Raw genomic sequence first — 26,706 nt, forward strand, 5'->3', positions numbered from 1 at the left:
CAAATCTCTAAGGAATTGTTGACTGTGAAATTTGATTTTAGAACTCTCATTTTACCAGGTCTTCTGAAACTTAACATTGCTTCTGTTAAACATTTTTAAATAAAAAAAGACATTCATTTTCCTCTTAATCTCCCCAATATCCCGAAAGTTTCCATGAAACACCATGGCAGTTGCAGGCATGGGTAGGAAAGTATAAGACCTAAAGAAAAATTTTGGTCAACGTCCATGTTAACACAGCTTTGTATCTAAGACAGGGAACAGATATGGGCAAATTCATTAATTAAAATCCTATTAACTATTTTTCAGGTTAAACTATAATTTATTAAAACAGGGCAACTCCCTTGATGAGAATTATTCTGGATACTCATCAACCAGAAGGTGTGCCCTTGCTTGGAATTTAATTTTGCTTTATTAACAGTTCATGCCTAAGGAACTTTGCTGAGTATATTCGTTCTTGGCAGGTTGTTAGCCAAGAGGGCTGCCCAGATGATAATGTTAACAACTAGATAGAAAGAGGAAAGATATGTGAGTTTTACAATTTTGAAAACTAACTGCAAGACCTCTGTAAAGACATTTTTATTCTACCACACATACAAAAGGAAAACGCTTAATTTTTTCTAAAAATAATATCTCCTAACTATTTTCTATTATAAAGATGTCCCTAATGATGTACCACTAAAAAAATTCTGTACCACTGGGCTCACCATCCTAGACTCATATAACCAGTAACACTTCTTCTTTGGCAGTTTTAAATATACAAATCTCTCTAGAGGGTACAGTCCCTCAGACCCACCCAGGTGATCCCATGTTGTCTCAGCTGCTGAGTCACTGAGACTCTCTCCTCAAGGCCAAAGCAACCGTTAGTTCCCTAGAATAATAAGCACTTCAAGAATTGTACCCATGCCTCTCTCCTGCCCTTAGAGAGGTTTTGATCTGTTCCACAGTAGTCTCGACAGAATTGCACTTCCAATTACCAGCACTTAAGAATATCTAAATCTTCCTTCATTTAAAATTCAACTGTGTACAAGTCATAAAAGGGTTTCAGCACAGATGACCTCAAATTTGCTAAACCGAAGCCACTCATTAACAGAAAACGACTCAAAAAAGTCCTCCTAGAAATTCTACAAGATACAATTAAGACAAATGTCTTATTCAAAAATAAGATTAACTATTTAAAGAGCTAAAATAAAAAAACCAAGGTGCAGTCAGAATCTAGTAGTCCAACATTTTCCATTTCAGCCCCCAATTACCTTTCCCGAGGAACGGCAAACCAGTACTCTGGCTGCTTTCTTCGTTTGCCGTACTGCTGGACCATGGCTGCGCTCTGAGTGGCAAAGGATTTTCTCATCGGCTTTCCTACTTTAATGCACAGAAACATGGGTGGGGTCTTGCTTTTCTCCTCTTTTGAAGGAAGCATATCTGAATCACATACGGGGGAAAAAAAAACCTTCCTCAATATTGACAATACTGGTGAAAGTAAAACCTTTCAACTAGTAAAGAACAGTTCCCAATCCCCATTAAGTGACAAAAAATCAAAATATATGACAGAAACACCATCATATTAGAACTAATCACATTTTCCAGACCTTCTTTAGCACAAAAAGGACAAGGATTGCAGTTTCGGTTGGTTCTGCATCATGTAAGATGCAACATGCTGGGAATAAGCATAAAAACCCATACAATGTGGCACTTCACAAGGATACCTCTCAAGGAATGACACTGAGGACCCACTTACACCATAAGGCAATCTGGCTTAGCACTGGATTATCTTTTTTTTTTTTTTTTTTTTTAAGGTTTTATTTATTTATTTATTTAACAGAGAGAGAGAGAGAGAGACAGACAGACAAAGATCACAAGCAGGCAGAGAGGCAGGCAGAGGCAGAGAGAGAAGCAGGCTCAGCATGGAGCAGAGAGCCCGATGCGAGGCTCGATCCCAGGACCCGGAGATCATGACCCGAGCCAAAGGCAGCGGCCCAACCCACTGAGCCACCCAGGTGCCTCAGCACTGAATTATCTTAAAAAACACTTCAAACCCCTTTAGATTTAAAAGTTCAAGATGAAAAGGAAAGCTCCTTGAGATTAAAAACCAAACTACTTTTGACCTAGAAATCTAGGTCACAGTTCAAGTTCCAAAATAGATACTATATAATGCTAAGTTTTTTCCCAATTAATGTTATCAGTAAAGATATGGTCTACTGAGAGAACACGATTCTCAAACAATTGTCCTAATTTCGCTTGTATTCACAAGTTTCAGAAAGCCAACTGTACAGCAGGATATAAAGACACTAAAGAGAAGTAGCTTACCTTCAATGGGTACCTGAATTCTCTTTAAGAGCCACAGCTGAATTTCAGACTTATTATCCATTTGCGCGCCTTGACAGCTGTTGTCCAGAGTAGATTCTGAAGAGGTGTCTAAAGACCCTTTATTCACATTTTCTTCTGTAGAAGATGCCAGTTGCAATGGGAGGGATACTCTGTCTTTCACCCAGGTTTTATCTGGCTCCTTACTGCCCTCAGTTGGGGGACCACCCACCTGGGGAAGAGAACTACTAAGGGTGATATCTATTCCCACTGGCTCAGTCTTTTTGGCATCACTTAATTCTGCCTTCTGCAAGTTTTCAGTTAACTGTGACCCTTCTTTGTTCTTATTAAGGTAATACTCAATGAGTTTAACTTTATCAAGATCTTCATGTATGTTCAGTGTGTTTTCCACCTGGCTTTCTGGGGAACCAGACTGCTTGTCCACCTCTGGCATTATATCTTGCTTCTCACAGGTTTCTAAATCTAGGGCTTCCTTCAGTTCGGCATCATTATCTGCTCCTGAAAAGTTCAGGGCTGACTGCACCTGCATTTCTGTGGTAGAACCGATGATGTGGGACTTAGCCTTCCTTAGCTCTCTTGGGTCAAGAGAAAGGCACTCTTTTGAGGTGTCTCTTTTATCCATTCCACTATCAGGTTGAGAAGAAAGTTCTTCCAAGTCAACAAAGTCATCATCTTCCCCTAAAAGGGAATTTTCTTTGGCTATAGATTCAAATGCAGCACGAGTGTCAGAAGGCTCCTTGCTGACCTTAGTCACTGTGGTAGATCCACTGGTTGCCTCTGTAGAAGATTCCAGTATCTTTAACTTTCTTGACAGAGAGTTATCTGAGGGCTTTATGTATGTGTGTTCTGTTGACTTCTCCAAAGGTCTTACTGATTTGGAATCCGAAGAGATGCTTCTCTCCCCATTCTGCTGCCGTTTTTCCTTGTTGAGAGACTTGAACTTACTGAAGGGGTTGATGTCTTTTTCTGAAGCCAGGTCTTCCCATTCTCCAGGCCTGTACAGAGGACAAAGATCCTGAGGTAGGTCACTGTCGGGGGAAAAATGGTGGGTGCACATGGAATGTTAAAAACAAAACCAAAAACAAAATGGAGGAAAGGCAAAAATTAAAACAAAACCCAACCAAAAACTGAAACATAAATATACCACAACTTAAATTTATGTTTAAATGATTTCAAAATAAGGAAATGAAATCAAGAAATTGACTTGAAAAATGAAACATAAATACATCACATGAAGGGGTAAAACAAAGAACCATGAGAGCTGCATATCCTACTAGAAGGACATGAATGATTTTTGAAGTCATTTATGAACATGGAGATATCACCTACCAGATTTTTAGTGATGAAACAATGTTTCTGATATTCACGAAGGAAAGGACCAAGGAAATGTTTTAGTACTATGACCTAAATTCTTTAAGTATTCAAAGCTGCTCCTTTTTATAAAATAGGATATAAACCAACTACATTAATTCTGAATGGCTCATTGACTGATTAGCTACTCATTTAACTATTTTATAAATTACTAGTCCTGAACCCTAACTTTGAGTTTCAGCACTTTGACCTGATGTTTCCAGTAACAGATTCCTTCTACTCCTGAGAGAGATGCAAGAATCTTTGTCCTCTGTATAGTGACTATACAGCACTTGCTCCATTTTACATTTTAAAGTTTATAGAAAAGAAAATCAAGTAAGCTCTTAAAATACTTAGGTTAAAATTCTTAATTTCTTGACTCATAACAATACCATTTTACTTTATGATAATGGGCACCAGTTTATCAGCTGAAACATACTGTCCCTTAACAACAGATGCTTTTCTACCCAGATCTGAATGACACAAGAATATTGATTAGACATGTTTCCCAAAGTTTAAAACAAATGCTCGGGAAATATAATCTTTGAGCCTTGACTGGCACAATTTTGCGTAACCTGTATTTTCACTTACCTTAGTACTGATATGGGGTTTAAACACAGATATATAAAGACCCTTTTTAAAAAGAACATTTTTAGATTTCAGAAATAATTTTGTTTCCTAAAAAGGCTAGATCACATTCAGGTACTACTTTATTACTCTGGCTGTCCAACAACTAGGGCAAGAAAGCCACAAAGTACCAGGAAGTCCTCAAGTTATAAGACTATCCCCCCAGACTTATTTTATAAATCACATGCATGGAACATCCATGCTTTTTCCAATAGCAAATAAAAGCCTACATAATAGCTAGGCTCTGACAGATGCTTGAAAACCTTCTTTAGTTCATAATTCATTTCAATTCAATAAGCATTTGTCGAGCCCCTACATGCCATATGCTAAGCGATGATTCCGACAGTGTCTCTGCTCTGCAGGAACCTGCATGCCCAAGAATGTGCTACCCAACACTAGCATCCAGAGACACGGAAGATGCTCCAATCCCAGAGCCAAAAAACTAGTGTCATGTGTCCTAATTTCCATTTTAGGACCCCACACTTAATGTGGCATAGAAACTCAGCTCTTCACACGCTTGGTTAATACCAAACTTTCTTCCATGAACATCCAAGACCCCATCTCATCTCTCCCTTCTCTGCCCAGTTGGCTCCCATGAACAGTTGGGACTGCACTCTGCTCAGCCTCCTATATTACCCTGTCCACCCCTCCCTTCCTCCTCATCTACCTAGTCCAAGTGGGGATTAATTTACCTGTTTTTTACGCTACAGCTGCCAAGCACTGTTGGGGCAAAGTACACAGTGGAGTCAACTGGCATGACTGTTAATGTTTTCTAGACTCAGCCAGACACCCAAGGGTGATCAGTAATCCCTCCAGTTGTTCCCTTCCTATTATCTGTCTGTGGCAGCTGGACTTATGAAATAGCCCACACACAAAATACGAAGAGTGAAGGGGAGGATGAGGAGATTTTACACACACACACACACACACACACACACACACTGATTTGCATATTGCAGTCATATCATTTGTACTTCCTTTTTTTAAAAAAATAAAGATTTTATTTATTTATTTGACAGACAGAAATCAGAAGTAGGCAGAGAAGCAGGCAGGGGTGGGGGTGGGGGTGGGGAAGCAGACTCCCTGCTGAGCAGAGAGCCTGATGTGGGGCTTGGGATCATGACCTGAGCCGAAGGCAGTGGCTGTTTTTTTTTTTTTTTTTTTTTTTTTGAAGGCAGTGGCTTTAACCCACTGAGCCACTCAGGCGCCCAGATCATTTGTACTTCTTGTTTTACCAGACAACTTCTAGCAATAATGAAATTTGAACCTATTTTTAACTTTTAAAGAATTGTTGGAGTGCTGAAGTCACTACTAATTTTATATCACACCGATCCCACTCGCACATTCTATTTTGCCCATTGGTGCACAAACTGTTCTGTAGACTGCAAAGTCCTCTTCACACACTTACATCCAAGGCAGGAATCTACACCATTCGGAAATAAACTGAACACGGTACGAGCCAATTCTTAACTCTTCTCTCTCCCTCCAGCTACAGCTACAGACCTGTGCCCCAGGTCGTTCAACCCTGTCTCACAATGAGGGAAATCTTTCTGTAAAGACGTACCTTCCTTTTTTATTATTAAAAGGAATCCTTAACGTCCTGAACCAAGGATGTGCCAGAGTTACGCCTCCATTAGAAGCCACCAGAAATACTCTCCTGCCTGGCCATCTACTTCTAAACTGAACTATAGCTTTCTTCATTCACATCATCTTTCCTCTTGCTGTAGAGAACCTAATGTTCATTCCTTATTCCCAGAGTCAATCCCTCACGTCCTCTTCTCTGCTGACTGAGAGACCAAGGCAGCTGGCCGCTCCCTCACAGAGGTCCGCATGGGACACTATGTGCCCTTCTGTGCACACGACACAATTATCACTTCTCCCCAGCTGTCTCTTGTGCCCAGCAGACTGCAGGCTCCTCCAGGACAGAGGCCAGGACCACTCCTCTTCGTATCCTTGCCACTCAAGAGCCATGCACTAAGATGAAGGAGAAGCCTCAACTGCACAGACTACGAGAATCCCAGAATGGTTTCCGAGATGAACGAAAGGTTCACATGGTAACAGCTTATACTTGGTAGGTATCACGCTATTTTCTAAGAGTCTGGGTGTATCAATACATTTAGTTCTTAAAACAGCCCTACAAGCTGAAGAATACTATTCATTCCATTTAACAGATTAGAAAAATGAGGCTCGGGACTGAGAAACGCAGGCAGGTCATGGAGCCATGAGTGGCAGAGCCAGGGCCACCCAGGCAATGTGGCTCCAGACTTAGTCTTCAGGCAGAACTGCCTGGCCTGCCACTCCGCCTCCTATGCTCTCACTTGGACACTTCTGGCAGAATTTAGAAGCTACTTCAGTGCTTGTGCTCTGTGCTAGCTTTAGTGGCCTGGAGTCGGGTAAGGGCCGAGGGGGGGTCAGGCGCCAAGGACTGTCAGAGTCCAGGGATTCCTGCTGGTATAAACCCCTAAGGACTTTGTGTCTGGGTTAGTTCTCTAACTACCATCCCTTCTTTTCCTAAGTCCCAGGGGCTAGTTTACCCTACACAATTAGGACCCACTGCTTTCTCTCAACCTTCCTATCACTGAGGGGTTCTAAAGATTTTTACTTCTAGCGGACACAGAGAGATAGAAACGCTAACAAAGTGGCAGTAAGAGTCCAACCATCCCTCTACATGAATCAATTCCCTGAGCTTTCTTAACTCTCTTTCTCTTTTCTCATGGGGAGCTTCCTTCTCTCTCTCTCTCTCTCTCCTTTTTTAATCAAAAAAGGCAAAATAATCAAGCCTAAGGTTAATATTCACCTACTTTTCAGAGACAAACAGACCACTATTCCTCCCTCTTCACACCACGGAGGGTGGTCTGGCCTCCACGCTGTCCAGGCCAAGCTCGCTCCGTGCAGGATTAAGGGAGAACGTGGGGTGGCAAGACTGCCTATCCTAGAATTTGAATGAGAAGAACCTAACTCTGCTCGACAACTCAATGGAGAGGAAAACACTATTCTCTGATTGGTAACCTAACACTTTTTCAGAGAAACTTCATTTCTTCTTTCCATAATTCATAAAGAATATGCATTGCTTCTCAGAAAAAAAAAGAAAAAGAAATGCCATTTTAATGCCCTGGCATTTTTGTTTTTCTCCTTTCATTTGTGTATGTGCAACCTTTCCCTTTATCTCCATTTCCTCTCATTTGTCCATTTTTAAAAAAAATTTACTGCACCCATCCTCTGCCCTCAGATTCACCTCTACACAATCTCTCACTCCTGCCAATGCCCTCATTTTTTACTTGCATGTAATTCTCCAAACACCTGAGGTTTGTTGGTTTGGTAAACAAAGAAATCTTTCTTACGATGGCAGGGCGTCTTTGATCTTCATGTGGGAAATGTCATTGTAGAGAGCAATGGAAACCACCTCTTCCATGGGGCAAATGAGGCCATACTCCTCGCAACCATTCTCAATGACCAGGGGATCAGACTTGTGAGGGTCAAACATGATGTTGTTAGGAGTAACAATCATGACGCCTCCGACCACCCCCTGCAGGAGAAAGGGACAAGAAAGAATCATTACTGGCAAAAAGGCAACCACCACAACCGCTTTAATGAACTCCTATTGCCTTTCGGTTGACTCTGGGGAAGCATGGTTATCTTATGGGACAGTCGTGTCCCGTTTCAGAGGACTAGGACAATAGGCTGCAGGAATGTGACCTTGGGTACTAAGCGGGGAGGCTGAGAAAACAGAGCTGCCCCTCCATTGTCATCAACAGAGCCTAGTTCTGGCATAGCCTGGCCATAGCACAACCGTGGTGGAACCTTGGCTGTAATGCCTCACATGCCACAGTTCCCTGTAGAATAGAAGGGGCTGTCCCAAGTGTTTTCCCACTTGAGAATTCACTCAGCACACATTCCCCATGTGTCCAACAAGTGCATGGTACTGGGCTCAGGAAGCATCTGTCTCAGAGCCGTGGTGCCAAATGAGAGTCCTAACAGTTTTCTCTAAAATGTTTAGAAAGGCCACTTTTAGCAAAATTTGACACAAATTGGAATATGAAATTTTTGCAACCAGAGATAAACACAACTAAACCGTGGAAGTTAATGGCCAAACCCAGTAATTCAGTGGGAACTTCTGTCTGAAGCTTGGTCAGTTTACTCTGTTACAGATGGTCCCAGGGAGATTATCTCAGAGGCAGCAGGATACACAGGTCACCCTATAGGGAGACCATTTATCTTCATACTCTTAATGAGTACTGAATCAGCTTTGTGAAGAATTCTGCATTTCATCATGAGATGAAACATCTCAGGACATAAGATCATGACCTGAGCCCAAGGCAGAGGCTTAACCCACAGAACCACCCAGGCACCCAAGTGAATTCAAGCATCACTTATCCTTGGTTGCAAAAGCTATAAATGCATATTTATAATGTATTTTCCAACCACTTGGAACCTGGCATGAAGTCTCTACTATGAACATAGGAATTCACTTTCTATCAACATGACCCTTTCTTCAGAGGCTCACTAGAAGTTGGATTTGCTTTCTAAAACACACCAACAATCAAAAAACCACACGTCACAGACATTATTTTTAATACCAGCATCTCCAGCAGCAAATGGGTTGAGAATTTCACATTTTCCAAGTTAGATGCTAAGATCTTTACAGGGACTATCCCTTTTAATTACCACCACTCCCCAAGATTAAATTTTATTATTGATCCTATTTTACAGATGAGGAAAATGGAAGCTTAGGCAACTCTATTACCATGCCTGTGGTCTCAGAGCTAGTGGTAGCAGAACTGGATTTTAAATTCACTGAGTCTAACTCTGGTCTTTGCTATCGAGTGTGTACTATATTGCCTCCCTAGCAATGGATGGGCCAAGAACTGAAAGAGGAAATGATAAATCCAAGGTCACAAGGAATCATATAAGAAGTAAAATGCCAGGCATCCAACAAGTGAAAACAAACAGACACTTATGAAATCTTACGATGAAAGTCTGGGAAAAATATTTTAATGTCTTGAGTAATCTGGAACCTGCTTTATTTTTCCATGGAGTCCAAGAGAAGGAAACAAATTACACTGCCATATACCTTTCCATCAGTGAAGTATCGGCAATTCATTTTGAGAAATTTTACCACGCCTGGCTCATCTTCTTCAGAAGTGGATGATAAGACTCTTTCAATGGGTTTTAAGGCCTTTCTTGCTAAGTCAGCATCCTTGAAGAAAGCAAAAATCCCCAAAATCAAATAGAAGCACTGTTTAAGCAGTTTATGCATATAAATAGTTTCCTGTAAGGAACCTGTTTCTGTTTAACATGAACATGAAAAAGAGGCAAATATCCTCTGTCCTTCAAAAATTATCACAAATACAGTAAGTATCCAAATCGCATTAAGGTTTAAACAACACCATGAGCGTATGTGTGAAACTGTAAAAACAGCTCATCGAATGTTTTTAGAAAATATCCTAAATGAAGGAACTCATATTTGACTCAGGGCTCAAGTTCTCTCGAGAAGGGAGTAAAAGCCACACAAACAATCAGTCTCACTGAGACTTTAACTTCATACTTTTACATAAACGAGGTGTGCATTTTTGCCTCTGAGACCTTCAACGTGAACAGGTTTCTTTTGATGGGATGCATTCTCTCAACTAACGACAAATCCTTATCCCCACCCCTCTGGGGGCATTTCAGATGAAAACCTGTGAAAAACAACATGTAAAATTCTACAACTCAAAAAACACGTTTGATAAGTATGTCAGCTCACGAATGATATACATACAGGCAGCTTATCATATTCTGCATCTGATGATGAAGGAGAGACCGTAGCACCAGGACTGGATGATGAGAACCTTAAGGTACTGGAAGGAAAGTTGGCATCTGGCACAAAAAGGACCTGCAAATGGGAAAGAAAAGCTGAGGAAGAAGAATCAGGCAGGCACGCACTAGGCAGTGTTTAGGACAGTTGCTCTCTGCAGAGTATCATGCTAAGTACATGGCTAAGACCTGGGTGGCCTTTGCAAAATGCCCAAGTACCTTGGGGACTTTTAGACTAATCCAGGAAACAATGCTCTACAATAGGAATGTGTGTAGTGCAAAAGGTCTGGGACATACCTACAGACACTGCAGGAGCTCACAGAAGAGGAAAACGAGGTGGGTGAGCACCCTGGGCAGGTCATAGCCAGCAAGTGGGCCCAAGTGAAACTTTGAGCAGTATGGGAGATTTAAATAGGGAGGAAAGAAGCTTCCGGGGAAGGGTACTAATAGTACCAGGGGAGAGAGAGAGAGTAGCATGCATGCTTCTAAACATAACACCTGCATCAGGAAGAAATGGAACAAATCCACGCTTGCTAACAGGCCCTGAGTGCTAACATAGTAAGACCATTGTATAGGAAGTCGTACAATGTAATTATCAATAACCTCAATACTTTCTCTTCTATAGCTGTCAGCTTATCAAAAACAAGTATTAAAATCTCCCAAATTGTACAAAATAGCCTCCTTCTGCAAAATGTACTGGGTCCTGAAATGTCATTATGATCTTGTCATTCAGCACACTTATAATGAAACATGTGACATTCTGGCATATATCATATACGGTATTAAAATGAGGACTTCTGTTACAAAACACAATAAGCACTAATCATGTAACAACTGCTCAATAGTGTTTGTTATTCACTCTTTCCCATCTTGTCTCCGCTCTAACTTTAGTTATTCAAACCTCTCTTCAATCTAGGAAAAATGAGAGGCAACAACAAAGGACACTTTATGATAAAGACAGGGAAGCCAACATCAAGAAGAAGTAAGATGAAGACTAATTACTACTGAAACTATGTGCTCCAAGATTACCGCTCATTGAGGGGTGAGCCATAACACAGTTCTCAGTTTCCAAATAACCAATGCAAAGGGATGAACATCATTAGTCAGCAGAATTCAACGACCATAAGATAAAAGCCAGCTTCTCTTGAGTATTTTCTCATTACGTCTCATAAAGAGTGTCCCAGGCTGAACTACTTGTCTTTGATGACACAGTGATAGTTCATACAATAGCCAGTTTTGGAGGACTGTTCTTTACAACGTCTTCAATGTGAATCAGTGGCAAATGCGAACGTGTAGAGTTCCATAAGAGCAACTTACAGAGGCCTGTCATTACACGGTCTTGGTAGACAGCTCTTCTACTTACCTTACGTATCTAGACCAGAGGAATGAAGAGATGACATTTCTTCCAAGCAATTCTCCATGAGTATTTTTTTGTATCTGAGCTCTTGACAAGTGTTAGGCAACACAGGTTGAGAGTCTACTGTCCGGCCAAAGAGATAATTCCTGTGTTTACGCAGTTTGTTGCAGTGCAAACAGAGGTGACCATTGGATGTTGGGGAGCTCAGTAGAAACACCTGCTACCTCACATGGAAACGAGCCTGAAACTCTGGCAGGGGTAAAGGTTGCCTACTGACTTCAGAAAATAATGCTAGGGGCGCCTGGGTGGCTCAGTGGGTTAAAGCCTCTGCCTTCAGCTCAGGTCATGATCCCAGGGTCCTGGGATTGAGTCCCGCATCGGGCTCTCTGCTCAGCAGGGAGCCTGCTTCCCCCTCTCTCTCTGCCTGCCTCTGCCTACTTGTGATCTCTCTCTCTAAAAAAGAAAAAAAAATAATGCTAGGTCTGCTCCAACACACAGGCAAATGGGGGATATGAGGTCATCACGTTCTTTACTGTAAAACAAGCCTGTCATCATTTTAGCTTAGAAATTTTTCTAAGTGTGTGTAGCCAAGCCACCCAGTGAAAATAAAAACAACTTCAACCATGTCTCTGCAAGGGAACTTCTGAGTGCGTTCAAGATAAACTACTTGAAAAAGTACACTTTTTTTCCTGAAGTTTGATGTTAAGTATCCAAACTAACATCCAAAAAAATTTTATGCCTCAGTTATATAAGGTTTATCTGCTGTGGTTTTGGTCTTTTAAATAACAAAAGGTCTACAGTAAGTTGCAGTTCAGTAAGTTACAGATTCCTCTGAAAATCACCTCTTACATGTACTCACCCAGCCTGACCAGTTTCCTTTCCTACCTCATGGTGACCATCAAATTGGTCTCTAGAAGGGTGAGCCTCAACTTTTTTGGAATTAGAACAGATAAAACCAGCTTTGAGTTATGAGACCTACTGAGATGAAAGGAATACCTACCCTTCGGGCACTAAGACAAAAAATTATCTACAGGGGCGCCTGAGTGGCTCAGTGGGTTAAAGCCTCTGCCTTCGGCTCAGGTCATGATCCCAGGTCCTGGGATCGAGCCCCACATCGGGCGCTCTGCTCAGCCGGGAGCCTGCTTCCTCCTCTCTCTCTGCCTGCCTCTCTGCCTATGTGATCTGTCTGTCAGATAAATAAATAAAATCTTTAAAAAAAAAAAAATTATCTACAGTTTTTGAAATCCTCTCAATTTTACTCTTCTTGATTTCTTACCTTCGTTAGCAAAATCCTCATTACAGCTGGGTCCTGGGACAGCCAACAGCATGTAACTGTATAGTTATATGAGGGGCTAGACAGCATAGCAAAGGCTATCATAGAAAACACATCAGAGATATTGTGCCCCCCCCATTTCAGGGATTAGAAAAATGAGGTCACAAGAAGGAAGGGACTTGCCCATGTCAAGCAGCTACCACAAGGCCAGTCAGAAATAAAGCTTTAGGGCTCCTATTTTGGGTATTTTTGCCATCACAATCTGCATATTAAAACAGTCCTTTTACTTCCCGTTGGCTGTGTTTATGGACATAGTTAAAAAATAAGGCATCACTTTAAATTTTGTTTCTGCATTCTACTGTAGTAGAATTCAAAGCTATAGTCTTTAGCCTTGAATTAGTAAATATACACCCAGGTACTCTACTATAGGTCACTGATATGTAGCAGCACTCCAGATTATAAGAAGGACAAATCTACTATTAATTTTCCTAGAGATAAATTTTCATTAATTTTTAAAGAGTTTTAAATGCATATTTCCCCTCAGTTACCCGGTATTGGCAATATGCTAATTTCTCTTTTAAATACTAAATACAAAAGCACCAAAAGTACTCAAGAGTAAATACCAAATACTAAATAGTAAGGCACCATATACAAACTGGCCAACTTAGGTCTTACTGGCTTCATATGGGGCCCTTATACTTAGGATAAGTAGCAGTATCTATTCTGAAAGAAATCAAATGTCACTATCACATAGAGGGGCAGAAAGATGCTCAAGGAAGTCAGCAATGAAACCCGCAGGTGCTCATGGCAAGCGGACAGTTCTATGGATGGGAGGGGATACTTGGCCTCAGTTAAGGACCTGCCAAAGACTAGGTCACTTATATTAATCGGTTAAATGTAGGTTGTTTTTTTTTTTAGATTTTATTTATTTATTTGACAGAGATCACAAGTAGGCAGAGAGGCAGGCAGAGAGAGAGAGGAAGGGAAACAGGCTCCCTGTTGAGCAGAGAGCCCGACGTGGGGCTTGATCCCAGGACCCTGAGATCATGACCTAAGCCGAAGGCAGAGGCTTAACCCATTGAGCCACCCAGGCGCTAAAGTAGAAATACAAGAACATCTTATTAAATATGTGGAAGGTACTAAAAGAATTTGCTGGTTTAACTGACAGTGGCAAAATTACACAATTAGTCAATTTCATTTGGTTTAATAAATAAGGCATTAAAAACCTGGGGAAAAAATCGTGTAGCTTTTACTTGAGAGTCCTACTGAATTTCTCCACTTTGGGCTGATCGACCATTTTTTTCGGGTATCAAATCAAGACAAAAATGACAAAATTCTATCTTACTTAGTTAGTTAGATATTTTAAGTAGGTTCCATGTTCCGTGTGAAGCCCATCGCAGGGCTTGAACTCATGACCCCTGAAATCAAGACCTGAGCTGAGATCAAGAGTTGGATGCTTAACTGACAGAGCTATCCTGGTACCCCAAAATTCTGCCCAGTTTAAAATCAAGTGAAGGTCATTATGTATCCCAGGGGTAGAATAAACTGAAACTTGCACTTCTAAATTAAACCTTCTAGGAACATTTGAGTTACATTCTACAGAAGAAAAAGTCAAATTTAACTTCTCTTGCTGCCACAGAGAACATCCACAACATACACTAATGATTAAGTAAACTGTGTTAATCATTTGCAAATGCAAAATGAGAAACACAGTTCCTCAGTTCCAGAATGCTTTTGAGTTCTTGATCCAAGGGAAAGATGGGACTAATGCACATTATCACCAATGTGGATCCTGTGACACTAACAGTGAAGCATTAAAAATGGCGTTAACGATAAATGCAAAATTCCTAAAAAGTAATATCCAATAAGAAAAGAATTACCTGGCCTGGAACAATAGTGTGTGTGAAAAGTTTATTCAGTTCCACTAATTTATTGGGAGTGATGTTAAACTTCAGGGCTATGGAGTTTAGGGTGTCCTGGCTTCCAGCCTAGAATAATCAGACAAACAAGATTCAAAATATAAAGCAAAAACAAAAACAAAACAAAAACCCTTCCTTGTAGTAGCCAACATTCATCTATTTGCAATATGAATGGATGAAAAGTAGTTCTAGCCAGACATATCCTGAAAAAGAAAAGTGAGTCGAGTCTCAAGTCTTAATGAAACCACTGAAGAGCGAGTTCTTAAATCAGTTCATTTCTGGGCTTCCTTATCTTCAAATTTCAGTGTCCACTAATTAGATTTCTAAACCTATTTTGGCACAACTTCTTATATGGAGTAGAAGTCCATGAGATACAATACAAAACTGTTATGTAGAGAAGAAATAAAGCACAGACACAGTACCCACCCAAAAGGGAAGTCAGGGCTTTCTCTATTCTCAATGCTGTCTCTTGCCAGCCTCTTCGCTGCTCTAAAGGTTCCTAGAGAGGGACTGGTTAATGGCTGATTTCCAGTGTCAGCACAGTGCCCAACACACAGAACAGTACTCAAACATTTGACAAATGAATACAATGGAAGGCAAAGAAACGGGAAAGAAATTCAGATTAGCTACCCATCATTGTTCAGTCATTAAAATGACAACTTCTCATGGTCAGCCAATTAAGGTTGTCTAAATCTATGAAACCTGTGTACACACCCCAGATGGAGGTTTCTTTCCTTTGCTAATAGGGAGGAAACGGACCTAGAGAGGGCAATGAGATGATGGGAAACTTCACAGTAAATAGGTCTACCCAAAAAAGTCTGCTGCCTCTAGGCAGGTCAATATCCCAAACTCCTGGTCACTGGATGGAACTTGTTAGTGGGATGCCACTCTGGTGTGTGTCACTAAGAAGTCTCCATCTACAATCCCGGTTCAAGACCCGTGGCTGTACTGATAACGCAAAACTGGCTTTCCCAGGTAAGCCCTGAATGAGGTAGCAACGGAAGGCAGGGATGGGAGGTCGTGGACCAGGGAAGATGCAGATGGAGAATGAAACTCACTACCAGTCTGAGCATCAAAAACCCCCTAACCTGATGAACGGTCTCAGACTAATCAAATTCACAGTTACCGATGACACCAGAATGACCTTGAAGCATTTCTGAACAAGTCAGTATTTTTAAAAAGTCATTGAAAATTTAACAACATATGCCCCTACTTCTACTCTGGGCAAAACCAGCCTTACCAAAAGTGTAAAAAAAAAAAAAAGAAAGAAAATGTTTTAAAGTATGTATTATTTTTTCAATATTAGATATTTATATAATATTTTCAAATCTAGGAGTTTTCAGGGTATAGGAATCAGTACAAGACACACTGAGAATGGAAATTACAGCCAGACTGCTGGATCTGAATTGTGAATCTGCGACTTACTAGCTGTGTGACCTTGGGTCACTTGCTTTTAACTTCTCTGTGCTTCAGTTTCTTCCTCCATCAAAAAGATAGTTATAATTCCTGCTTCACAGCACTTACTTCATGCCAAGTGATCAAAAAATTTGCTTCATATTTTTAAGAAAACACTTGTAGAATATACTGGTTAGGGAGCTCAAGGAAGGAGAAAAACATTAACAATCTGGAGTTATTACATATGGATAAGACATAAATAGAGAAGCCAGCCACAGACCCTAGGACAGACACTGGAATCATTAAATGTCGGATGCAAAAAACCCAAAAAATAAATGAACAAACAGACAAAACCAAAACTGAACAGATGTTTAAACGAACATCCACAGCTCTGGAGCAAAATAAGCAATCCAGTAAGTGGTTCTCATGGTTCTCTAAACACGAAGTTATGAATCCCCTTTTATTTCCAATGACAAATACAAAAAATAACTTGCCAAGTAAAACCAATCTCATAACCTGTCAATCAAACAGGAAGGCATCCCTGCATTACGAATCTGATCCCTTGTTTCTGTAAGTAACATGGGCGTTGCCGTGTGTCCTCGCTGCAGCAGTTAGTATATACTTTGTGAAGCATCTCCTAGCCAATAACACGTCTCATTTCTTTGGGGGGCTTGGGAATGATACTGCTGGATACACACATGGCTTTGGACTTTATACCATTACTAATAATAAATAATCCAGTACTTTTTGAGTACCTACTAGGAGGTTAGGCACTGTGCAAGGTGTTATGGGGATCAAAACATATTGTAGACCATGGCAAAGTGAAATAAAAAAATCACCTCAAATCCCTTCCGGAAAGGCCTAGTCCTCTAACCCCCAGAAAGATGGCTGGACACATTCATAGAACACTGAGCATGAAATGCCTGTGCCAGGCTCTCCTGTGTGACTCTAGAAGGGCTTGGAGATAACTCAGCATTCCAGAAGAGATGCCAGGGAAGGATCAAGTCTTGCTGCTCGCCATACAGAGAGTGCTTGGCACAGCATATGAGTAATGAGTAGAAAAACATACACATGAGAAAATCACAACCAGGTAATGGCGACAGCACTTCATTTCTTGTTAGCAGTCAGAGAACATGCCTCAACCATGCTCCTTCATAGTGAATTAAAATAAATCTAGACCCGAGTGTTCACTTTGTAGCAGAGCTGGGATAAATGCACGCAGCTCCTGGACTCCAGGAGTTCACGCTGCAGGAGAGAGAGGCGTACACGGCACATACACACATGCACAGCATTATTCATCTCCTGATTAAAGAATATGGAAGCCTATACCTTGCAAGCCCCAGAAATACAATGATGACCAAAAAGTGGTCTTTCCCCATGGGTCCATGAATTAAGGCACAAGACAGACATTAAAATAACAATCACGGGGCACCTGGGTGGCTCAGTTGTTGAGCCTCTGCCTTCAGCTCAGGTCATGATCCCAGGGTCCTAGGATTGAGCCCCACATCGGGCTCCCTGCTCAGCGGGAAGCCTTCATCTCTCTCTCCCACTCCCCGCTTGTGTTCCTGCCCTTGCTGTCTCTCAAATAAATAAATAAAATCTTTAAAAAAAAAAAATAAAGTAACAATCACATTAGTGAATCAGTAAACTGAGACAAATTTGTAAAGGAACATGAATCTATGAGAGGTAAAATAAAGGGATCTGGCTGAATGGTCACAGGGATAAGAGTCATGGGAAGAAGATGTCAAGGATGAAGTTCTGATTGTAGAAATGGGTGGCTGATGAAGCCATTGCTTCTTGAAAAAAACAAACAAACAAACAAACAAACAAAACCGAGCCTGGAGATCTAAATGGATATGATAAGCAGGCAAATGACTCTGGTTATGGAACTCAGAAGGCATGGATGGGATGAGACCTAAAGTTGGCCATTGTTGGCATAGCAAAGATAATGCAAGTTACAGGTTTACATGACATTGCCTAGAGAGAGAATACGGAGGGAAGAGAAATGACCTAGAACAGGTCTTAAAAAGCTTCATTAATTAATGGGCACACAAGAGGAATGCAGCTAAGGGACAGGATGTGTCGTGGGGAAACATCATGCAAATCCAGTGGTATTAACAAATGTTCACACCTCCTGTTTATACTTACAGTATATTCCATAGTACCATGGGGCTTCTGAACCACCATCTTCTTCTCTTTTTTATCATGTGTTTTGTTTTGATTGTCATCTGAAGAATAAAATGTATATAAATGAATAATTTCATTTTCAGCGATCGAGGATAGGGTAATCTACAGTACATTAAAACCCACTTTCAAGGGGCCTTCGGGTGGCTCAGTTGGCTAGGCGACTGCCTTCGGCTCAGGTCACGATCCAGGAGTCCCGGGATCGAGTCCTGCGTCAGGCTCCCTGTTCTGTGGAGAATCTGCTTCTCCCTCTGACCCTCACCCCCCAATGGTCTCCTCTCACTCTCTCTCAAATAAATAATAAATAAAATCTTTAAAAATAAATTAAACCCACTTTCAGGATGTTTGGCTGGCTCAGTCGGTAGAGCATGAGACTCTGCTCTCAGGGTTGAGAGTTCAAGCCCCACAGTGAGTAGAGAGATTATTTAAAAATTAAATCTTCAAAAAAAACCAAAAACCAAAAACCCACAACACAACAATTTCAAACTGACTGAAAAAAAAAAAGACACAACTAGAAAAATGGACTACAGGCACAAATAGATCATACTCTTAAAAAAATACTATTCATCTATGAACACTTGAATAAATGATTTATGTTAACTATAATCAAATAGTACAAATAACAATGAGGCAATGTTTTATAGTTACTAATGTAATGGTTTAAATGATAATATATAATGATACCGTTAAACTAATATACTTATGATATACATGAGGCATCATGTGAATCAATCCCATCCTTTTATTTGTTTTTTCATTATGAAGTATAATTAAAATAACAGTGAATCAACAGTTACTCAATTATTACTCAATGCTCACCATACAATGTTATTACACTATTACTGATTATATTCCTTATGTCGTACTTTTCATTTCCGTGACTTATTTATCTTATACCTGGAAGTTTGTACCTCTTAATCCCTTTCAACTATTTCACCCATCCTCCCTACCTCCCCTCTGGCAACTACTGATTTGTTCTCTGTATTTAAGAGTCTGTTTCATTTGTTTATTTGTTTCTTAAGATTCCACATATAAGTGGAATCATATGGTATTTGTTTTTCTCTGTCTGACTTACTGCACTTAGCATAATACCCTCTAGGTCTATCCATGTTGTCACAAATGGCAAGACTGCATTACTTTTTATGGCAGAGTAATATTATACATATACACACAGTCTCTGTGTGTGTGTGTATGACACAGTCACATCTCTATCCATTCATCTATCAGTGGACACTTGGGCTGCTTCCTATCTTGGCTATTATAAATAGTGCTACAATGTATCTTTTTGACTTAGTGTTTTCATTTTCTTTGAGTAAATACTCAGTAATGGAATTACTGGATCATCTGGTATTTCTACTTTTAATTTCTTAAGGAAGCTCCATACTGTTTTCTACAGTGGTTAAACCAATTTACATTCCCACCAACAGTGCACAAGGATTTCCAGCCCTTTTAGAAAGTGATTTGTTAATATATACCAACAGCCATAGAAATGTTCATTCTTTGATTCAGTAATCTTTCCCTTAGGGATTTATCCCAAGCAAAAAATCCAAAGAGGAAAACCACCATATATCGTAACATATGATTTGTGCAGTATTATTTATAATACTGAAAATCTGGGAAGACCAATATGCCCAACAACATATTTTAAGTTGGGCCACAGACTTTACCGTTTTTATAGGTCAAAAGAGGTCAACCTAAGGTTTAGCAGCTGCATTATGATTTAAATTAATTCTCATGGTTAAACACATCCTTATATAATCAGCCCAGATATTGAAAACCAGAGAGACATACTGCAAAGGATAACAATTTAAGTGACAAGGAAATATACAATTGAATTAACGACATGAAAAGATGCTCTAACCTGTATGTGATCAGAAAAATGCAAACTAAAATGAGGTATCATTTCCCAACTATTAGCATGGCAAAAATCAGAAAGTTGGATAATTTTAGTGTCAGCAGATATATGAACTGCTAGTAGGAATGTAAGCTGGTATAACCATTGCAGCAAATTAAATCTGTATAGCCCTTATGACTCAGCAATCGGACAGACATTCATCCTCTCCCAGGAGGTATATACTTTATAGATATCAGAAAGTCACTTGCTGGAGGATGTACCGAACAGCCTCATCAGTGGCAGCAGGAAGCTGGAGGGTAAGCAAAATTTAGTAGAAATGCTCTGGAATTCTAGGCAGTAATTAGAAATAACAAACCAGAAGTATACACTGTCGTGTGTTTACATCAGAGAAAAAGAAGGGGATATACAGAACAATACCATGAGGTATACTTAAAACAGAGGCACACAAAGAAAGTACACATTTTTCAAGTCACGTCCAAATATAAGTCTATACACCAAACATAGCAGGATGTGTGTGGTAGGGAAAGAAATGGGAGGGGGGGAATGAGGATGCAAGGAAATTAATGAATAAATAACGAGGAGCCCAGCTTGGCCGGTGATGATATGCCATGAACTAAGATTAGCTCTGTGCTCTACACCAGGGGTCCTACAACATCCCACGGTACAGGCGGATCAACAAGACCACCACATCCACATGATAAATAGGAGTTTACTGAGAACTGGAAGGTAACACAGCAACATGAAAGAGTTAATTCATATGGTACTGATCTGCCTTTTAAACATTTCCTTTATATTAATATTAAAAACCAAGAAAAAAGGAAGAGGTGCTGTCATTAGAGTTCCTTTCCAGTCATTTCTATGTTCAATCGGATCCTTTTATAGAACCAAAGAGACTCTGGAACTTTCTCCTGACTATAAAGAAAGTGATCCCCCCTCCCTCAGGTGGCCACACAGAAATTACTTCAGGAGGATGAGACAGACAGCGTTTTCTTAGAGCTCCAGATCTCTAGATTCTGTAGGTAGGGAGAATTTACAAAGCCCAGTGAAAAACCCAATCATAGTACTTTATGACTCTTACGATCTGGTATTCCATCCTTTTAATATGTCAGCTCTACTCTCTGGCCCACACTCCTGCCCTTCTCTTGTCACTACAAACAGCTGTCACTGTAGCTACTCCTGCTTTCAGAACAGACCCTTCCTACCCTTTTGTAAGCGCTTCCCATTTCTAGAACCTATCCTCTTCCCATCTGTGGCAGCTTCCAGTCCACGCCTGCACATCAACTGTGCATAATTATTTCTGGTCCCAGTGGATCCCTGTTTTAGCCACGAAACCGTGAGTTTCCATACTGCTCAGCTGCAGAAGAAAAACAGGTGCTTGCTGAACCTTTCAGGATAAAGCGAACATGAATACCTGAATTAGTACAAAAATTACTTTTCCTTTGTCACAGGTGGGTAGGCCAGAAAAATGTCAAACATAGTAACATTATAAATAAAGGAAGGGAAGGGACGCCTGGGTGGCTCAGTTGGTTGGACGACTGCCTCCGGCTCAGGGCGTGATCCTGGAGTCCCAGGATCGAGTCCCACATCAGGCTCCCAGCTCCATGGGGAGTCTGCTTCGCTCTCTGACCTTCTCCTCGCTCATGCTCTCTCTCATTGTCTCTCTCTCTCAAATAAATAAATAAAAAATCTTAAAAAAAAAAAATAATAAAGGAAGGGGAAAAAAGCCTTCCCTCCAGAATCTAAGATTTTGAAACTCTTGAGGTAAGGACCATGATGTCTATCCATCTTTGGATGTCTTGTGCCTTAATATGATACCCAGAATGTATGATCGAACGAACTTCCCAATACAGGTCAATGAACCCGACAAGTTAGATTACTGGCAACATCGTCACTGACAGAACATCGCACCAGGAATATCATCTGAACCTATCAAAGCCATAAGCCATTTTTACAATGGACTCAATACAGACAGCAAAGAACTCTCTGATTCCAAGGACCTAATTCAATGGTCATCACAACGTAACAGCACAAGGCAGGGTGTCTGGGTGGCTCAGTCAGCCTTTGGCCCAGGTGGCAAACTCAGGGACCTCGGGTCCAGTTCCGCATCGGGCTCCCTGCTCGGTGGGTTGTCTGCTTCTCCCTCTGCTCCTCACCCTGCTCTCTCTCTCTCTGTCTCAAATAAACGTTTTCTTTTTGTAACAGCACAGGGTGAAGGTTCATACTGCTTCCTAGGGGTTTTTTTTGGGGGGTGGGGGGGCTGGTGGTTAAGTTTTAAAGATGGCCAGTGCGTGTGTCTGTAAGTGAAGGCCTGCGTACCTCACCTAGACAGGCTCTGCAGCACATAGCCCATGAAGCCCTGGAGAGGTTTCCCGCCCTAAGGAGAGCTGAGAAGAGACAGCAGCGGCCTTGGGCAAGGACTACTCGGCCTCGAGGCAGGATGGGGCTCCATCTCGTGTTTCTAGGGAGGGCCCGTCACTACCTACAAGGACTACTTACAAAGACGGAAGACTCTCCCAGTGTCAGTGTCACGCCTAGCGTCAGCCTCCTCAGACCCTTATATCTACACACATTCAGACCCTCCTCTGCTCAGGAGAACCTGCAGCAAATGATGGAATAGTATTTACTGCTGGAGGGGAGACCTGGCAGATGTTCCTCAGAAACTATGAGAGCAAAGCAGCCAAACCTCCGCCTGCCCCACCTCAGGAAAAAAAAACTCTTCAGAGGTCACGTTCTGGAGCCGAGTAAGGAAGAACGGTGACAAAACTGACAAGACCCCTAGAGGAGAGAAATGCAGGCCCCTAGCCCATCCCGTCTCATTTCTCATAAATTGCAGATGTGGGGCTACCTGCCTGGCCCCCCATCCTGCCTCTTCCCTCCCACCCCAGAGGAGGGCCGGGAGTGTCCCCAACACAAGGCTGCCGGCCCGTGCATCTGAGATTCTAGACATGTTTCTTTTCTTTTCTTTCTTTTTTTTAAAGATTTCATTTATTTATTTGTCAGAGAGAGAGAGAAAGTTAGAGAGAGCACACACAAGTAGGCAGAGTGTCTGGCAGAGGCAGCAAGAGAAGCAGGCCCCTTGCCGAGCAAGGAGCCTGATGCGGAACTCGATCCCAGATCCCAGGACCCCGGGATCACGACCCCAGCTGAAGGCAGCGGCCCAACCAACTGAGCCACTCACGTGCCCCTAGACAGAAGAAGTTTCTTGAAAGTAGACTCCTCTCTCCCCGAGCACTGGGGCTAAACGCAGTGGGCATTCAGGAGACTGTCCAGGGCCCACAGGGGCGTGAAGGCTGGATGTGAAGCAATTCTTTGCCGCGTGGTCTGTGAAGTCTTGTGGGGGTTACAGCTGCTGCAGGAATGCATGCTTAGAGAACCTGAGGTTTGAAGCCAGGAAAGCTTAGACGTGGGGAGTGGAGCGAAGGGCGGCTCCTGGGAGTGGGGAGTAAAAGTGGGGAGCACACGTGGAGAGAAGCTCCAGGAACATCATGCTAGACAGCGTCACACGCCGCCGCACAGAGGAGGAGAAAGAACACCTGCAAATGGATACCCCGGGAGGCCACACAGTTCCGGCACGAAAACGGGAAAGATTGCAAGACAGGCGGTGTTAATCCTCGAGGTGATGTTAACCCTCTCGGTAAAGCAGGGAGAAGGCCTTTGGCTAAAGTGAAACGGGTCACAGACAGGCTTGGGAGCCTACGGGATTGTGAGATTTGGATGAATTACTAAGGTTTCAACGACACATGACGACTGAAAGCAGCAGGAAGGGTTCCTGGCAGAGGGAGGGGGTCTGAGTGACGGGCCAGGTGTGGAGGAAGCAAACCGCAAGCCGCCATAGCGACCTGGGGGGGATGTCAGGCCTGCGCGCAGGGCAGCGAAGCAAGGGCAGTGGCAGGTGAGGAGGCCTGAGACGCGGCAGCGAGGAGAGTGGCCTGACGTCTTCCTGTCCTTCTGCTACTCTATTACCGCAAATGTGGGGCCTCCGCATTCAAAATAAACCCAACTTTAGTAGGTTCCAAGTCTGACATGGGTCCCAGTGGGCTAAAATCAGTGTCTGGAGGTCCCAGGGAAAGACTCATGTCCTTGCCTCCTCCAACTCCTACAAGTAGGCTGCTTTTGTTGGCTCAAGGTCCCTTTCTCCACCTGCCCAGCAACACCCAGCAGAGTCCTCCCACGTGCCACTTCTCTAGCTCTTCCTCCCCTCCTGCTGCTCTTTCACTTTTAAGGACGTTTGGGTTTATACCTTTGGATAATCCAGGATGCGCCCTTAAATTCAATTGATTAAGGAACCTTAATTCCATCTGTAACTTTTATGCGACTTTGCTGTGTAACCTAACAGGTTTTGGAAATTAAGACGCATACCTGCCTACCACAGGTGGAGAACAGGTTTATAAGAAAAGATAAGGGCACCTTTATCAGTTAGTGAAGCATCTGTCTTCGGCTCAGGTCATGATCCCAGGGTCCTGGGATGGAGCCCCACACTGAGCTCCCTGCTCAGCGGAAAGCCTGGTTCTCCCTCTCCCACCCACCCCCCACCGCTTGTGTTCTCCCTCTTGCTGTGTCTCTCTCTGTCACAGCAAGAATAAATAAATAAACTCTTCAAAAATTAAAAAAAAATTAAAATACAGGAAAAGATAAAAGGCTCAAATTCAAAGAGGGAATTTTCAGGGATTCAAGTAGTGATCTGAGCTGTGAGTGCGCTGGGGGATGGGTGGGGGATGTTAAGGAATGCAGCACTGGCTAGATGTTCTGGTTCTGAGAAAAAAAACACGCAAGAATAAGGCAATACCAATGTCATTCAAAGCTGAGCATCTGTCACAGACCACAGGAGATGGGGTGAAGTCAGGACAACAGACATTGTTCACTACTGTCTTTGAAAACAGAGACCAAAGACAACTCTGAATTCCCTGGATCTTGATTCCATATCTCTGTATAGATACAAGAAAGACAGAAAAGACAGTATGTAGCCTTTTTTTCTGCTATCAATTATCTGAATAAGCAGAAACAGAATGAGAAAGTATCAGGGCCAATTCTGTACTTGCCTTATACTTAATCAGTGTGTGGGTGTCCTCTCCTCTTACTCTTCTTGAACAATCCATTCTCCCCCTTCCTTCCGTCTCTATCATAAGACCATCTAAATGGGGTACATGGACCCTCAAGAACTTGTCTAAAGAGGGAGGACAGTTTTCCATGGCATCCAAATGAGATGAATTTGTAGAGGCAAAAACTGTCTCTTGTCTCTCCAGATCCTTCTATGAAAGGGGCACCCTGACTGACAAGCAGAAGAATCTACTTCCAATGACAGGCATATCCCTATCCTAGGAACTGATGAATTTGGCTGTGACAGTTTGATGATATTAACCATAAAATCAAGTCATATGCCGTCTCCCTTATGTCACTAAACATTTTTCTGATCACAGTTTGGTTTGGGGGTCAAAATGAGCTGAGTTCAAATAGCAAACCTGATAAATTCTCACAGCTGTGCAACATTAACCAAGTTATTTGAAATCTTTGTGCCTCTGCTTCCTTGTCTATAAGAGGAAGAGCATTCTCATAATGTTGTTCAAAAGATTAAATGAGATGACAAGCACAGTGTTTCTCTCAGAGCCTGGCACAGAGTAAGTGCTTAACAAAGGCTAGTATTAATAATAATGCAGTCAATGCAACTTAATAGGAATCTGAACAGAGTAGGGTATGAAAAGAATTCTAAACCTTAAGCAAAAAGATTTCATTCCCAAACACGGGAGTGACAGAACATTGATAGATTATGAATTGTTTAAAAGAGAAAAACCCAATCTAATCACTTGGATTCAATGCCAAGGAAGCCTTCAATGAAATTAAACAGCCATTATATTAAAAAAAAATTAAAAACATAACACTAGTTAGAAAACTAAAAATAGGAGTGAGCTTCCCTTAACACAAAGAACTTTTAGTTATTCTTTGATATGCATTAAAAATATGCTCCTGAGGGGTGCCTGGGTGTTCAGTGGGTTAAACCTCTGCCTTCAGGGCATGATCCCAGGGTCCTGGGATCTAGCCCCACATCCCACTCTCTGCTCAGCAGGGAGCCTGCTTCCTCCTCTCTCTCTCTCTCTCTCTCTCTTTCTCTGCCTATTTGTGATCTCTGCCTGTCAAATAAATAAAATCTTAAAAAAAAAAAAAAAAAAGCTCCTGAAAAAATCAACAGAACCCTAAAAGCTGTATATTAAAAGTAATTTGCCTGTGAGAAGGGAAGCTGAAGGACCTTGAGAAATCACTTCCTGGTCTGTACTAGCCTGTTCCTTGCTAAACACAGCCTGAACTAAGGCACCAGTGAGCCCCCTCCCCCACCCCAACTTTCTAGAAGAAAGATTCCAGGGTCTGCAGCAGCAGAAATACCCCCAGGCATTGCAGGACCTCCATCCCATTCTTCTTTTGTCAAGTTGTTCTGTGGGAGACACAGGCCTAAGAGCAATTCCAGCAAAGCTCTAAGGCTTCTGGACGTAACATCTCCCACTCTGCTCAACTCTAACACAGAGGCTAACCTAAGATGATACAGGACTAAACCACAAGAATTTAAGGTCATAAAAATAAACTTTGTCATGGAGATAAAAGCAGCAACACTGCAAGGACAACAGAGACCGACAGGTTGGAA

At 41.8% G+C, this 26,706-nt stretch overlaps 1 protein-coding gene across 6 annotated transcripts in view; it reads right to left on the reverse strand.

Moving 5' to 3' along the window:
- Positions 1 to 26,706, reverse strand: part of NCOA7 (nuclear receptor coactivator 7) — a 160,974-nt gene that overhangs the window by 41,385 nt on the left and 92,883 nt on the right. For 5 of the 6 annotated variants that reach the window (XM_044249430.1, XM_044249438.1, XM_044249452.1 and 2 more), the window contains exons 4-10: positions 18,185 to 18,264; positions 14,603 to 14,710; positions 10,058 to 10,171; positions 9,371 to 9,496; positions 7,641 to 7,825; positions 2,305 to 3,350; positions 1,251 to 1,419 (exon numbers count right to left, since the gene is read on the reverse strand). In XM_044249430.1, the coding sequence (XP_044105365.1) occupies positions 1,251 to 1,419; positions 2,305 to 3,350; positions 7,641 to 7,825; positions 9,371 to 9,496; positions 10,058 to 10,171; positions 14,603 to 14,710; positions 18,185 to 18,264 (1,828 nt within the window). The remainder of the gene's footprint in view (positions 1 to 1,250; positions 1,420 to 2,304; positions 3,351 to 7,640; positions 7,826 to 9,370; positions 9,497 to 10,057; positions 10,172 to 14,602; positions 14,711 to 18,184; positions 18,265 to 26,706) is intronic. The other variant, XM_044249457.1, reaches the window with a different exon arrangement.

Source organism: Neovison vison, chromosome 1 (genome assembly GCF_020171115.1).
Source record: "Neovison vison isolate M4711 chromosome 1, ASM_NN_V1, whole genome shotgun sequence".
Lineage (NCBI taxonomy): Eukaryota > Metazoa > Chordata > Mammalia > Carnivora > Mustelidae > Neogale > Neogale vison.